General features: G+C 42.2%; 2 protein-coding genes across 2 annotated transcripts; one reads left to right on the top strand and one right to left on the bottom strand.

Annotated features, from left to right (window-relative positions):
* Positions 1-623: 623 nt before the first annotated feature.
* Positions 624-9586, bottom strand: lrwd1 (leucine-rich repeats and WD repeat domain containing 1). The gene is made up of 16 exons (XM_084565482.1): positions 9448-9586; positions 8862-8947; positions 8481-8715; positions 7747-7866; positions 7412-7558; positions 7219-7311; positions 6780-7130; positions 5995-6109; positions 5758-5864; positions 5302-5512; positions 4772-4844; positions 4509-4652; positions 3900-4006; positions 3384-3545; positions 3128-3237; positions 624-2865 (listed from the first exon to the last, which is right to left on the bottom strand). Exons 2-16 carry the CDS (start codon positions 8939-8941, stop codon positions 2719-2721), a joined length of 2202 nt encoding a protein of 733 aa, XP_084421608.1. The 5' UTR covers positions 8942-8947; positions 9448-9586; the 3' UTR covers positions 624-2718.
* Positions 9587-10113: 527 nt separating this feature from the next.
* alkbh4 (alkB homolog 4, lysine demthylase) lies at positions 10114-12603 on the top strand. The gene is made up of 3 exons (XM_084564558.1): positions 10114-10235; positions 10734-10922; positions 11070-12603. Exons 1-3 carry the CDS (start codon positions 10119-10121, stop codon positions 11589-11591), a joined length of 828 nt encoding a protein of 275 aa, XP_084420684.1. The 5' UTR covers positions 10114-10118; the 3' UTR covers positions 11592-12603.
* Positions 12604-12813: the final 210 nt, after the last annotated feature.

Raw genomic sequence — 12813 nt, 5'->3', positions numbered from 1 at the left:
CACTTTTCAGTTTTTCTGAGTTCAGATTAACCTTAAATTAGTCAAATGGTCTGATCTGATAGTCTAATCTAATATAAAAGCAGGTAAGGATCAGCAGACTTCAGGGTCCAGGGGACATTTTAAGATGTTTCTTTGCAGGTATGCATGCTGTATTTATTATTTAAAAAACACATTTGCATGTGTGCATGGTTGATTATGCAAGGAAACAATTAAATGTCTTAAAAATTGTTCAGTTTCTTTGCTTTATATCATTTAAAAGTGAATAATTTGGTCATTCTGGTGCTAGTTTGAATTTATTTAACTGTCACTTTTCAGTTTTTCTGAGTTCAGATTAACCTAAAATTAGTCAAATGGTCTAATCTAATATAAAAGCAGGTAAGGAACCGCAGACTTTAGGGTCCAGGGAACATTTTAAGATGTTTCTTTGCAGGTATGCATGCTGTATTTATTATTTAAATAACATATTTACATGTGTGCATGGTTGATTATTCGAGGAAACTATTAAATGTCTTGAAAATTGTTCCGTTTCTTTGCTATATGTCATTGATAAGTGAATAATTTGGTCACTCTGGTGCTAGTTCTGGGTTCGGATTCACCTCAAATTAGTCAAATGGTCTGATCTAATCTAGTCTAATATAAAACCAGGTAAGGATCAGCAGACTTTACGTCCTCTATTCGAATCGGACCTTGTAATGAAGCTTGGAAAAATACAATTATTTAATTATTAAGTCTGGTTTCATTGCTGTACTGGACACAGCTGAAATTAAGTTGATCCAAATGACCATAAAAGTAAAAAAAAATAAAAAAATACAATATGATAATGGTTCACTTATAGCTTCACAGCACATAAAAACACGATGGGCTGCATCGTGCTGACACACACACACAGTATTTCACTGCTCTCAGACGTAAATTATAGGCGTCCTGTACTGATCAATATAATTACACGGCAGGAGGAAAATGCTGTACTGCATTTATTTCCCGTGCAGTTACCAGGCTCCACTCTGGCTCTCCACTGCTCACACTGATCCTGCAGCGTTTCTTATTCTTTATAGTTATCAGAACATTGGAAGGAACACGACACGAGGTCCGAGGCTGGCCTTCAGAACAGAACAGAACACATGGTTTATTCACAGTTGTTCAAAAGATAAATATATAACAATGCACAAATTGCACAAAAAAAACAAAAAACAGGACATTGCTTCATGTCTTATTGATTAAACCAGCGGTACATTAACTGAGCATAGAACACATAGCTGCAAAAACAATGCCACCATATTATGACTCATGGTGTCTGATATGATAAATGTGTCACACATCCTGAAGACATTATCTAAAGAAAACATTGGTCTTTTATGTTAATTATCTGTCAGCTCCTGTGTGGAAGTATCTTTTATTGTGCTCCTAAACACTTGACGGGGAACGTTGTCTGCTGTTAGGTGTTGGGCAGGTACACAGTTAGGTCCACGTATGTGATAATCATGGCTCCTGTTTGTCTGGAAGTCAACGCCTGCAAGGGATTTTCTACAAAGTATTAAACATTTTGTTAATGATGTTTTATATCATGTATAAAAATGGTTGCAATTCCTTCTAATAGGTAATGTGCATGAGAATTCCCTCAAATTAAAGTGTCTGGACATTATGCTCTTATTCATTGTCTGACTTTAACCCAAAAAGGTTTTGAAAAATTGCATTAGTGTCCAAACATATATGGACCTGTGCATATGTAGGATTTTTACTTATTTTTTTTTTTAAATAAAGCTAGCTTTATCTAATCAAAGTTAACTTGAAGTTTAGCATCGCAGTGTCTCTCATCCTTTGAACACAAGCGAATGGTTTGTTAATGTTGGATGAGACTACCTTGAGTCTTATTCTGAAGTACAGGGTTCACACATGATGAAGAAACCATCATCAGGAAGAGTAAAACTGGCTGCTACGGCAACGTATTTAACAATAACATTTACTATAACTGAGCAAATGTTCATTTACTGCAGCGGATTAAAACCGAAATCATGTCGCGAACGTAAAACTGAGCCAAGGATTCAAGTAAAACAAGGTCTAAAAGGAAACTGCTTTATAAATGAATCACACAGACTTAAAACTAACTGGTCTGTTTCAAACAACGGATCAGTAGATTAACATGTCACATAGCAACAATGACCAATCCTTTGCATTCATTCGTTCGTTTGCTGCAACCGCTTGTCCTCTGGAGGGTCGCAGGGGGGCTGGAGCCTATCCCAGCTGTCAGTGGGGCGAGAGGCGGGGTACAGTCTATCACAGGGCGAACACCTAACTAGCACGGTGGGAGGAAGCTGGAGTAGCCGGAGAGAACCCACACAGACACAGGGAGAACATGCAAACTCCACACAGATCAGATTCGAACCCAGAACCTTCTTGCTGTGAGGCATCAGTGCTAACCACCACTCCACTGTGCCGCCCCAATCCTTTTCATCAAGCCTCTATTCCTAATAGCAGCAACTTTAAGCCAAACCAGACACATTACATTCTCATGTAAAAGAAAATGAGACAAGTTCCTACAAAAGGATCACTCCAGTCTCAAAAGTTATTATAAAACATCCTCAATTTGACGCTTTGTCCCAAAATAATACCAACATTTGGTACGCTCGACTTCCTCCGACTTTACAAAACTAACGGTTTGTATTTGAAAACACCGGACTCTCATATGACTCCCGTTCAGGAGATCGCGCACCGTCCTTTTTACTCCTCTCTCTTCCATACGATCACCATGTTCTTGTCGCTGAGGGCGACCAGGTAGCGAAGCTCGGGGTCCATGGCTACGCTGTTGATGGAGGGACCCTCCACGTGTCCCAGGCCGCTCCTCGCCGGGGCGGGCCACTCCAACACCTGGCGAAACAGAGAGCGCGTCGTGAGCGAAGCTAAAGTCACCAGTGGAGGAGTTTCACTGGATGGAAATGGGACGGAGAATATGCTAACAGAGTAATGAAATGTCTGCGGTGTAGGATGTCTAGCCGATCAGCCACAACATTAAAACCACTGACAAGAGAAGCCAATAACAAAGAGATTTTACTGATCTAGTAATTGCAACCTGCTAAACAAAGAGTGGTCTGAATTGTAAAGTAATGAGACATATTGGTGCGAAGGACACCTCAGTGGGCAGGATGGGTTTCCCAGCCTGTAAACTGTTCTTCTGGAGGTTGGTGACGTGGTACGTCCACAGCTTTCCTTTGTCGTCACCGCACACGATGTACGCCCGGCCTAAAGAGAGGGGAAGGAGAACACACACACACACACACACACACACACACACACACAGGGTTGAGCTACAAGCTGAGGTCTGATGCTCCGCTGGAAGCACCACGCGTCATCCCCTGGGACTGAAGCACAAAGTGACGCGGACTCACCAGGGCAGGTGTTGAGAGCCAGGTAAGGGATCTCGGTGCTGGCCCACTGCAGCTCAGCCAGGACCACGGCGCTCACCGCCAGGTTCTTCTTGTCGGGACGCTGAGCCTTGGTCCTGCTCCAGCTCCACAAGTAAATGGAAGCGTGCATGTAGTTCTTGGAGGCTAATGTAGAAAAATACACGAAGGGCAAAAGCAAAATTAAGAAGATAGTTGAGGATGTTTGTATTAAATCTTGCATTTGATTTCATGCAAACTTCAGACTGAAATGAATAACACCTGGTATAACTGTATAAATCTAAGTGTTCCTAAATAATTACAAACACTAATGCATAAGTGTGAAGCCTGCAAGAAGGTATGACCTGACATTAAAGACAATGACAGCGCCATCTTGTGACCAACTGATGTAATAACTATTGACAACACAATGCATTTGCTTTCACTAGTATACCTAATGTTTTGGCAAGTGAGTGTATGGAAAGAAAGACCAAAGCGGGGGACGACAAGAACCTCACTCACCCACTATGTCGTCGTTAAGAAAACTCAGGCCGTCAACGGTGTGGTAGTCATGGTTTTTACTTTCCTTCTTATAGATGGGAAAGGTTATCTCCATTTCTTTGGACCTGCTGAGAAAATAGGAACAAGAGTGTGTTTCTAGAGGCTGATCTACAGTACATATACGAGATCAGCCACAACATTATGACCCCTGACAGGTAAATAACATTGACCATCTTGTGACAATTAAATGTTCTGCTGGGAAACTTTTGGACCTGGCATTCATTCGTGTGGAAGTTACTTAGACATGTAGCACCCACCTAGACCAGACCAGGCACCCCCCACCCCATAGCATCCATCCCCGGCAGGATGCAGCCTGATACAGACACACACACAAAAACGATTTAGGAACAACTCGGCACAAGGTGTTGACCTGGCCTCCAAATTCACTAGATCCCAAACACAGATCAAGTATCTGAGGGATGATCCACAGAGGCCCCCCCCACTAACAACATCCTGTTCCCAGACACCACAGGACACCCTCAGAAGACCTATGTCCATTCTCTAATAAGTCATAGGTGGTCATAATGTTATGCCTGATCGGTGTATGGTCGTATACAGGAAGTCACAGACCTCTTTGTGGTGTTGTTGGCGCCCAGTTTGGTGTTGTAGCAGAGCAGGCCGTCCTCAGTGGCACTCAGCAGGTGCGTGCTGGGAGAAGTCGGAGGCAGACAGATGTGGAGAGGGGTGGCGCCCACCTCCAACGCCATCAGCTGACTGGAGGAATAAAGAAATAAAACCGTCGCTTTTTAGACTGTTTAAACCGAAACACGTCACGTTGAAGCGATTTTACGGCTGAGGAATAAAGGCGACTCACACAGGCAGAAATAACTTACACAACTTTGTAGTTGTACTGGCTGTCCACTCCGCCGATGTCCCACATCACTATCTTGTTGTCGTATGATCCGGCTACAAGAGAGAAGGTAAAGTGGTGGTGAGATGTTGGACCCCAGAAATGGAAGGTACATTTTCATGGACAATATTTCTTCTTTCCAATTCGACCTTTTACATGGACGCTAAATAAAACTAGGTGAAGATATTTGTGTTTACATCCTCCAGAACATCAACTACGATACAACTTTGAGATGAGCTGTGTTCCTGCCCACTGTGAAGTGTTGAATGTACAAAAATATAACAGAAAAAAGTTTTATTTCCCAACTTGACAACGCTGAATTCATTCTGTAGAAGACGACGACGCTTTCAAAGCTGCTTCCTGCAAAGATTCTGGCTTTGTTCATCTCTTCGGGCGCGTGTTTGAACAACTTGTTCTTTTGATACCTCTATGTTTCTGTCTCTCTTAAAATAAAACATTTCATGCAGCTTGTATTTCTGGCATTTAAGTGCCGTGTCTGACTTTATTACTCACTGAAGAGGAAGTTTCCCTGGTTGTGGTTGAACCGGAGGACAGCCAGAGACTTGCGGCTGGCCCTGAACACCCCGTAGGCCACGTTGTTTCTGGGGTGGATCAGCTTGACCAGGCCTCTCTTCCCGCCGGCCGCGAGAATGCTGCAGTGCTGAGCCGGAGCCTTTCCTTCCCTGGACATCAACACCGTGGACCAGGCCAGGGAGAAGAACTCCTGGAAGAAAAAGACAATTAAATACGCTTATTAATGGACACGACTGGTCAGTTTTAACCACATATAATCCAACCTGTAAAGCTCCACCACAGTTTTATCTACATATGCATAAATACTGTGAATATTAAGCAGCTGTGAGAGTGATTTTCTGTCAGTTTTGAGTTAGTACGGTGTAAATATTGTAATTCAGGACTATTATTTTGTAATTATTAGCCTAAGAAACAGAGATATGTTCAAATTTTCACCTCTCCAGGAACTTTGTACTTCTTCATCACCATCCCTGTTTCACAGTCGATCACGCACAGAGAGTCTCCTCCACAGGTCGCGACCAAGCGGCTTCCTCCACCGCTGCCTGTTCATGCATAACAAAAGAGACTTTTTTTTAAATTTTTACAGTTTAATACAACTATATGAGGGGTGCTCTGATAAACGTGAAGGATATTTTATTTATTTTTTCGTCATTAAGGCGCGTGCAACAGTACCAGAGGAGTCCGGCAGCGGCTGGAAAGCGCAGGCCCACAGCTGGGTGGAGAAGTCCTCCGAGCTGTCCTGCTTACTGTGGCACTGGAGCACATGAAGCGGCTTCAGCGACACGGGCTGCAGGAGGAAGGAAACGTGGAGAAGGAGAGCAGAGATAGTAGAGTGATGAGAGAGAGTCAGGACATTAACATGATAAAAGCGACAGCAGGAAAGAGAGGACCGCAGCCTCGTGTGTTTGTCGCAACCCTAGCCTGGCATCTACTTTGCAAAGCAGCTGAGGGTTTTTAACTATTGCTCGTCACACAGTAGTCTCTTTTAGATGAGTATAGCTCTGTGGAAAGGTCTGATCTGTATCAGCAGAGACACAGCAGGCTCTGAGTATCTCCCTTCCTGTAATAAAAGATCGTGAGTGCATCCTGCCTCTGTGTTTCTCTCTAGAATCTATCTCCGTACTGAAAGAGGCTGGAGACATTAAGTTTCAACAACAGCTGCATAGGCTTCTCAAAATGTTAGATGATTGTGCACAGCTCAAACAAAAACATCTCGATTTGATTCTGCATACACTCAGCCACAACATTAACAAGTCTAAATACCAGGAAAGATACCCTGCAGACTTCTGACTAGCCAAGCCGACAAGCATTTGCAGATCGCTTACAGACTTTCTCCAAACTATCATTCGACCTCTTATAAACTCTTAAACAAAACACTTTGTCTCTGAGGTCCCGCGGCCTCTAATGGCGTCAAGAATAAACACGGTGGAGTACTTTTACTTCTTTGTTTACGTTACCCGTTTGAGGCCGTCTTTCAGTTTGGCTCCGAGCGGCGCAGTCCGAGCTCCGTCCACTTTGGTTCGCGGCGCTTCACCGCCTACTTTGGGCGTCTCACCGCCTACTTTGGGCGTCTCCGCGCTCGCCTGTCCTCTGGTGGAGGTGGACGGAGCCTGGTTTGACTTGCGGGGGCTCATCCTCACTGCGTTGGTCTCGGCTAGAGGTCTGTGGCGGCGGCTGGATTTGCGGGGGACGTCTTCTACCGGGGAGCCGGAGACGTCCGAGTGCAGCCGCTTGAGAGGCGTCAAATTCATTCTGGCGTCTGCGGCGGCTGATTCTGTTTGTATCTTTTTCACGGGTGTAGAGGCTTCCTGAATAAAGCAAACGCGTATGTATATTGTCTGTATTCAATATATGTATAGACAATGTGCTATTGGTGGAATTTTTCTAAAATCTTACAGAGTTCTCTTTAGTGTCAGTGGATTCCTCGGTATCTCCATCTTCCTGTGGATCTTCCAGGAGGCGGAAAAACTCCTTAGCCAACATCTCCACCTAGCAACCAAAGGAGGAATAGATGCAATTTAAAAAAAAAAAAAAACAATAGAAGGCAACACAAAAACGGGACAAAATGTTCGTAGCATTGTGAACTTACCCTCCATTTGGTGAAATCAGAGACTGAATTGGGTCCATATTTAATCTGCTGGCAGGCAGCGCTGACAAAGTTTGCCTCCAGCTGGGACATATTCGCCGCAGTCTTGGTATCTGGGAGGCTGAAGCTCTTCTCCCAAACTGCATCGATCTAAAATAAAATAAAAACAACAGCTCGATAAGACAACGATCTAGCGCAACGTTTGCAGCAGCTGTGTTTATTTCCAAACACTACAATTTAACTTAACTTGCAGCATAGATAATATAAAAATAGTAGAAAGAATAACTGGAGAATATTTAATAGCATAAAACGCTGAGAAACAAGCTTCAGTTTCTTACCCTGGTCCTCAGGTTGTCGCTGTAGACGTAGCGCAGGTGGTTGGCGGTGGTGCTGACATCTTTACCGTTGTAAATCCTCAGATTGGGCAACAGCACCATCAGCTTGTAATTATCACTCACCTGATGAAGAAAAGCGAAACTAACATCAAGTCTGACACTGTGTGACACTTAAAGGTCTCCTGAAAATATAAATATAAGACTTCAATCCGACTAAACAGCAGAGAACATGTAAACTTTGACCCACAAATGGACAGAGTGGACTGGCTTGAACTGTTTCCATCATTTGGGCTTCATTGTAAGTGAATGCAAATGCTTAAAAGGACCGAATTTTAATCTGAACACGTCTTCTGGTTAGATCAGGAAACTAACAATTAAGGCTTTTGAAGTTGATCACCCTGAGCAGGATAGAGGGGGCTGAAACCTGTTCTGGCTCACATCGACGAAAGGTGTGAACCCAGCCTGCCACAGAGCTGAAACAACAGAAACCCATTCACATCTACATTAAGGCGAGATTGACCCGTTATTCTCCATGCATTCACACTGAAGCAGGAGGCTTTGCATAGTAATGATATGCAAACTCCAGACACAAAGGCCCTAGACGGCTGAGAAATATCAGACTCAAGAATCACTGACTGTAATCAGCATTGCTAAGAAATGGCGCAACATGCTATAGAGAATTAAATTACTTATTTACGAACTGAACTAAGATATAAGCAGTGAACTAATGTCCTCACAGTGATATAAAGGTTGTCCTCCATCTTGAGCTCTTCCACGCTGCTTAGAGCCTGCAGGGAGGTAACGTCTTCCATCTGGTTGTCGCTGAGGTCCAGGCAGCGAAGCTTCGGAAGTTTGAGCTTCTTGGGGAACTCCTGCAGTCTGTTCCCAGACAGATCCCACCGCTCCAGGGACCGGAGACGGGACAGCAGCTTGACGGGCAAGTCCTCAAGCTTCAGGTTCATCCTGGATAAACTGAACAGCAGAGAGACCCGAGTTAGGAGTTTTCATGTGGTGTTAAAAATCGAATCACATCATTTATTTAGCATCGACTTTACTTTCAAACTGCAAATGCAAATCAGTGTAAAATACAGTGTGGCTGTGGCTGCAATAAGACTTACTTCAGTGTCTTGATTTGCTCCAATTTGTTGGCTTTTGGAGAGCCTTTCTCCAGCAAAACTTTCTCGGTTATTTTCTCCATGGCCGTCTGTAGGGCGAACCACAAATCAGAAATGAACCAAGTATCGCTGATACCTAGAAGTGGGCTTTGATTATAGCTCAGGCTGTGCAGCAAACGCTGATCAACAACTACTGGCAGTAAATGATCAAGAAAGGGCAGTGAAGGGGATGACTGTTCCTCCAGCAGCAAACCTTTATGTTGACTGTATATACTTCAACACATGAGAGCTCAGAGATAAAACCCTCACAACACTTCAAACAAAGTTTCAGCCATATTTGAAGTTTTAGAAGCATCAAGATATATTTGACAAAATAGTAATATAAATTACTTTTAGACATAGACTAGAGACAACAACAGAGGTTAGCTGGCCATGTTGGAAAAACAGACTGCCATAGCTTTTCAAACTCTTGCTAACTTAACGTTACAGACAATAAATAACTGGTTGTTTAGTTTTACTACATATTAGAATGGTTTAAGTTTTATAAGCAATTGTTAATGTGTTAATATTTGTGGACAGAGTTACTTACAACGCTTCAGGATCTTCAGTGAAGTTTCTTTTACTGCAGCATGCAACCACAGCCTAGGGTAGCAGCAGAACTTTCCCGGGGAAACTGTACGTATATCCGGTGGGCGTGGTTTCAGTCGACTTTGCGGAAGTGGGATAATTTTAACCCTGAGCTGTGTCTGTAAGGCGAAAAGGTGCAGATATTTAAAAACAACATATATATATATAAAAAAACAAGGTAATTTTAGATGTATTTTTTTTAAATATAGTTTTTAAATCATATTTGATTGTTTATTTAACGGTGCTGCTTTTAAAATGTTGGTTTCTTGTATTTATTTGTTTGCTTTTATCGTTTTTTTTTGTTTTGTTTTTTATTTTTAAGATAAGAAGATAAGATGAGAAGTTTTACTGTCATTGTCCGGTTGAAAAAAAAAAGAAAAGAAAAAAAAAAAAACATGAATACGAAATACAGTTTAGCACCTCTCTGGTTCGGACGCAATGAAAATAAAAACTATATCAGCATGAAGATAAAATTAACAGATGTAACATTTATTGGTTAATATGTTCTAAAAAAATAAATTTAGTTTAAATAAAATACTTTCGTCAGTTTAGTTAGTATCTTAAAATTGCAGTAGGTGGCGCTAGTCAAATATTTTACGATGTTTTCTCAGCACAGGAAGAAGATGCAGGACGATGATGGCTCCTGATAGTAGCAACGGTGTGGCTTCATGTGCTTGTAAAGGCATCCGACGCTGTCTTACATGTGAAAAGATTAAAGGAGAAGCGCAGCTGGAAGCGAGTGAATCAAAGGTGCTTATATGTAACTAAAAACTGCATTGCTAGTTTGTTTTTATGAAGCGGTAAAGGACGCAACTACTGTTAATGCTACTAGCTAGCTAGCTCTTAGCTACGGAAGCCCTCGCAGGACATTCGCGCTTCAGTCAAAAGGGTTACTTTGCTAAAAACACGTATATTATCACTCATATATTTACAATTACAATACAATTACCGACTGTCAAGTTGTGGTTTATCCTCAGAAATTACAATATCTGGTAGTAGAGAAGAATTGCCATTTGCACAGGTACAAGAAACTACAGGTAAATAAATATTAAATAAGATATATAAAACAGGACCTTATGGATCCCTGCGGGGTAATTAATGTGTTGCAGGGCAAAACAGTGCAAAAATACAAATTAGAATGAAATAAACTAGAATAAGGTTGGTGTCCTGAGTCCTTCCTCCTGAGCTGGAGGCTGTTGTCATTTATTGTAGAGTATAAATAAAGTTTTTGTTTTTCTCTCTGTGAAGATTGTGCATCATTTCCTCTACAATCCTGAGACGAGGCAGGCCGCTGGCAAAGATGCCGAGGCTCCATCCTTCCCCTTTCCTGGTGTCTTCCTGTGGGAGAACTTCATATCCGAAGAGGAGGAGAAGGAGCTGATAAGCGCGATGGACAAGGATGCGTGGAATCAGTCCCAGTCTGGGCGAAGGAAACAGGTCAAATGAAAAATTATAGCATATATCCTCAGGGACAATATGTAAACTTAGCTTGAGCTACTGTTCTTGAGCTTCCTCAAGAACAGTATATTAGTTATTTTTATATTCTGGTAAAATAAATAAAAGCTTCCACTCGTGTTGTTGCAGGACTTTGGACCAAAGGTGAACTTCAAGAAAAAGAAAGTGCGTGTGGGTGACTTCAGTGGACTCCCTGCTTTGAGTCAAAAACTAGTTCTCCGGATGCAGCAAGAGCCTCATCTCGCAGGGTTTCAACCGGTGGAGCAGTGCAATCTGGACTACCACCCTCAGCGAGGCTCGGCCATCGATCCACACCTGGACGACTCCTGGCTGTGGGGGGAGCGCCTGGTCACCGTCAACATGTTATCAGACACTACGCTCACCATGTCTCTCGAAGAGGGTCTGCCCGAGCTGGGACTAGCCGAGGAAGTCCACGTGGCCGTACACCTTCCTCGCAGATGCTTAGTCGTGTTGTGCGGCGAGGCGCGGCACAGGTGGAAGCACGGCATTCACAGAAAGGATGTTCGTGAGCGCAGAGTTTGCAGCACCTACAGAGAGCTGTCTGCAGAGTTCCTACCTGCGGGGGAGCAGGCAGAGCTGGGAGCTCAGCTGTTGAATATTGCTTTGAGCTTTCAAGGAACTCCTCTATAAAATTTTATTTGATGGATGCGAGGAAGCCTGTACAACAGCTGGAAGTTAAGATTATTTGGACATGTCTGGAACTGGGAAGATATGTCCCTCAGGGGACTGAAGGATTGTAGGAACTGTGCCAACTCCCCCAAAGGAAATCAGCAATGCGGCAGAAGCTTTTATTAGTCAAACATTTGCACTTTAAGTAGTATAGTCCAAATTTAAGTCTATGTATTGTTTGAGAACAAACCTCAGAAGCAGCATCAGCCATCTTTTGTTTTTATTACTTTTAAGATCTGCAGTGTATTACACATCTTTCTCCCAAATGTGTTCAGTTATGTTGACGTCTGGTGAATGTGATAACCATAGCGCATTTTTTTAAAACCCTTAAGTGAACCTGATACCAGTTATGCCATGACCATAATCTAAAAGATGTCATAACTGGCTGAAAAGTGATTAACTCGTCATCTTAAATTGTGTTGCATTTTTTTGCCCACCATGTCATTCATGTTTTAACCACTAGATGGAGTTAAGCGAAGGGGTTTTCAAGTGTAAAGAGTTTAATAATTAGTTTTAGACTCTGCTTTGTGATGACAAATGACGTGATGAACTGGATTAAAACATACATTTCTATCATACTAAATTCTAATATATTGTAGATTAAAATATTTTTTCAGAGTTTTACAAAAATGTACAGATATTGTGTATTATTTGTTATACGTGTGTGTGTTAAAATAATACAGAGGTTGCCAGTCTTTTAGACGGATACGTAACGACTGAAAATTTCATCAAAACAAAAACTGTTTAAAGCTACAAAAATGGATCTAAAATGATTAAACTACTACTGTCCAGGTTTGCCCAGGTTTTAAATACAAGTCGGTAAACGAGCAGAAGCAGGTCTGCAGACTCGAAACCAGCTGCTTCTAGAAATTCTACTTCATCTTTCACATCTTTTTTTTTTTTTTTCATAAGACAGGAAAACATTTTCTCCACCTCTATAAATGGGCCACTGCTTTTCATAAAGTTCACTACAGTATACTTTGTGCAGAGAACCGTATCACACCCAGAGACAGGCTGGAGTCACCAGTTCACCTGCAGAATTAAATATTTGATCAAGCATTCACCGTCATCAGTTTTTCTTTACCGGGAAAGGGTGGCGTGGAAGAGTGGAAAATGCTTTAAAATATAGTTCACAATAACATTTGTATACATTAAAGAGAAAACGGAATAAATTATAAATCAG

This window comes from Chelon labrosus (assembly GCF_963514085.1).
Source record: "Chelon labrosus genome assembly, chromosome: 17".
Classification (NCBI taxonomy): domain Eukaryota; kingdom Metazoa; phylum Chordata; class Actinopteri; order Mugiliformes; family Mugilidae; genus Chelon; species Chelon labrosus.
This window is presented reverse-complemented; position numbering and strand designations above follow the sequence as displayed.

Excerpts from the sequence above, each read along its gene's own strand:
- lrwd1 (XM_084565482.1), bottom strand. The coding sequence starts at position 8,941 with ATGGAGAAAATAACCGAGAAAGTTTTGCTGGAGAAAGGCTCTCCAAAA. Across the intron at positions 6,110-6,779 it reads TGAAAGACGGCCTCAAACGG|CCCGTGTCGCTGAAGCCGCT; the intron begins GTAACGTAAACA and ends TTCCTCCTGCAG. Across the intron at positions 4,845-5,301 it reads CCAGGGAAACTTCCTCTTCA|CCGGATCATACGACAACAAG; the intron begins GTGAGTAATAAA and ends TCTCTCTTGTAG.
- alkbh4 (XM_084564558.1), top strand. The coding sequence starts at position 10,119 with ATGATGGCTCCTGATAGTAGCAACGGTGTGGCTTCATGTGCTTGTAAA. Across the intron at positions 10,236-10,733 it reads TGGAAGCGAGTGAATCAAAG|ATTGTGCATCATTTCCTCTA; the intron begins GTGCTTATATGT and ends CTCTCTGTGAAG. Across the intron at positions 10,923-11,069 it reads AGTCTGGGCGAAGGAAACAG|GACTTTGGACCAAAGGTGAA; the intron begins GTCAAATGAAAA and ends GTGTTGTTGCAG.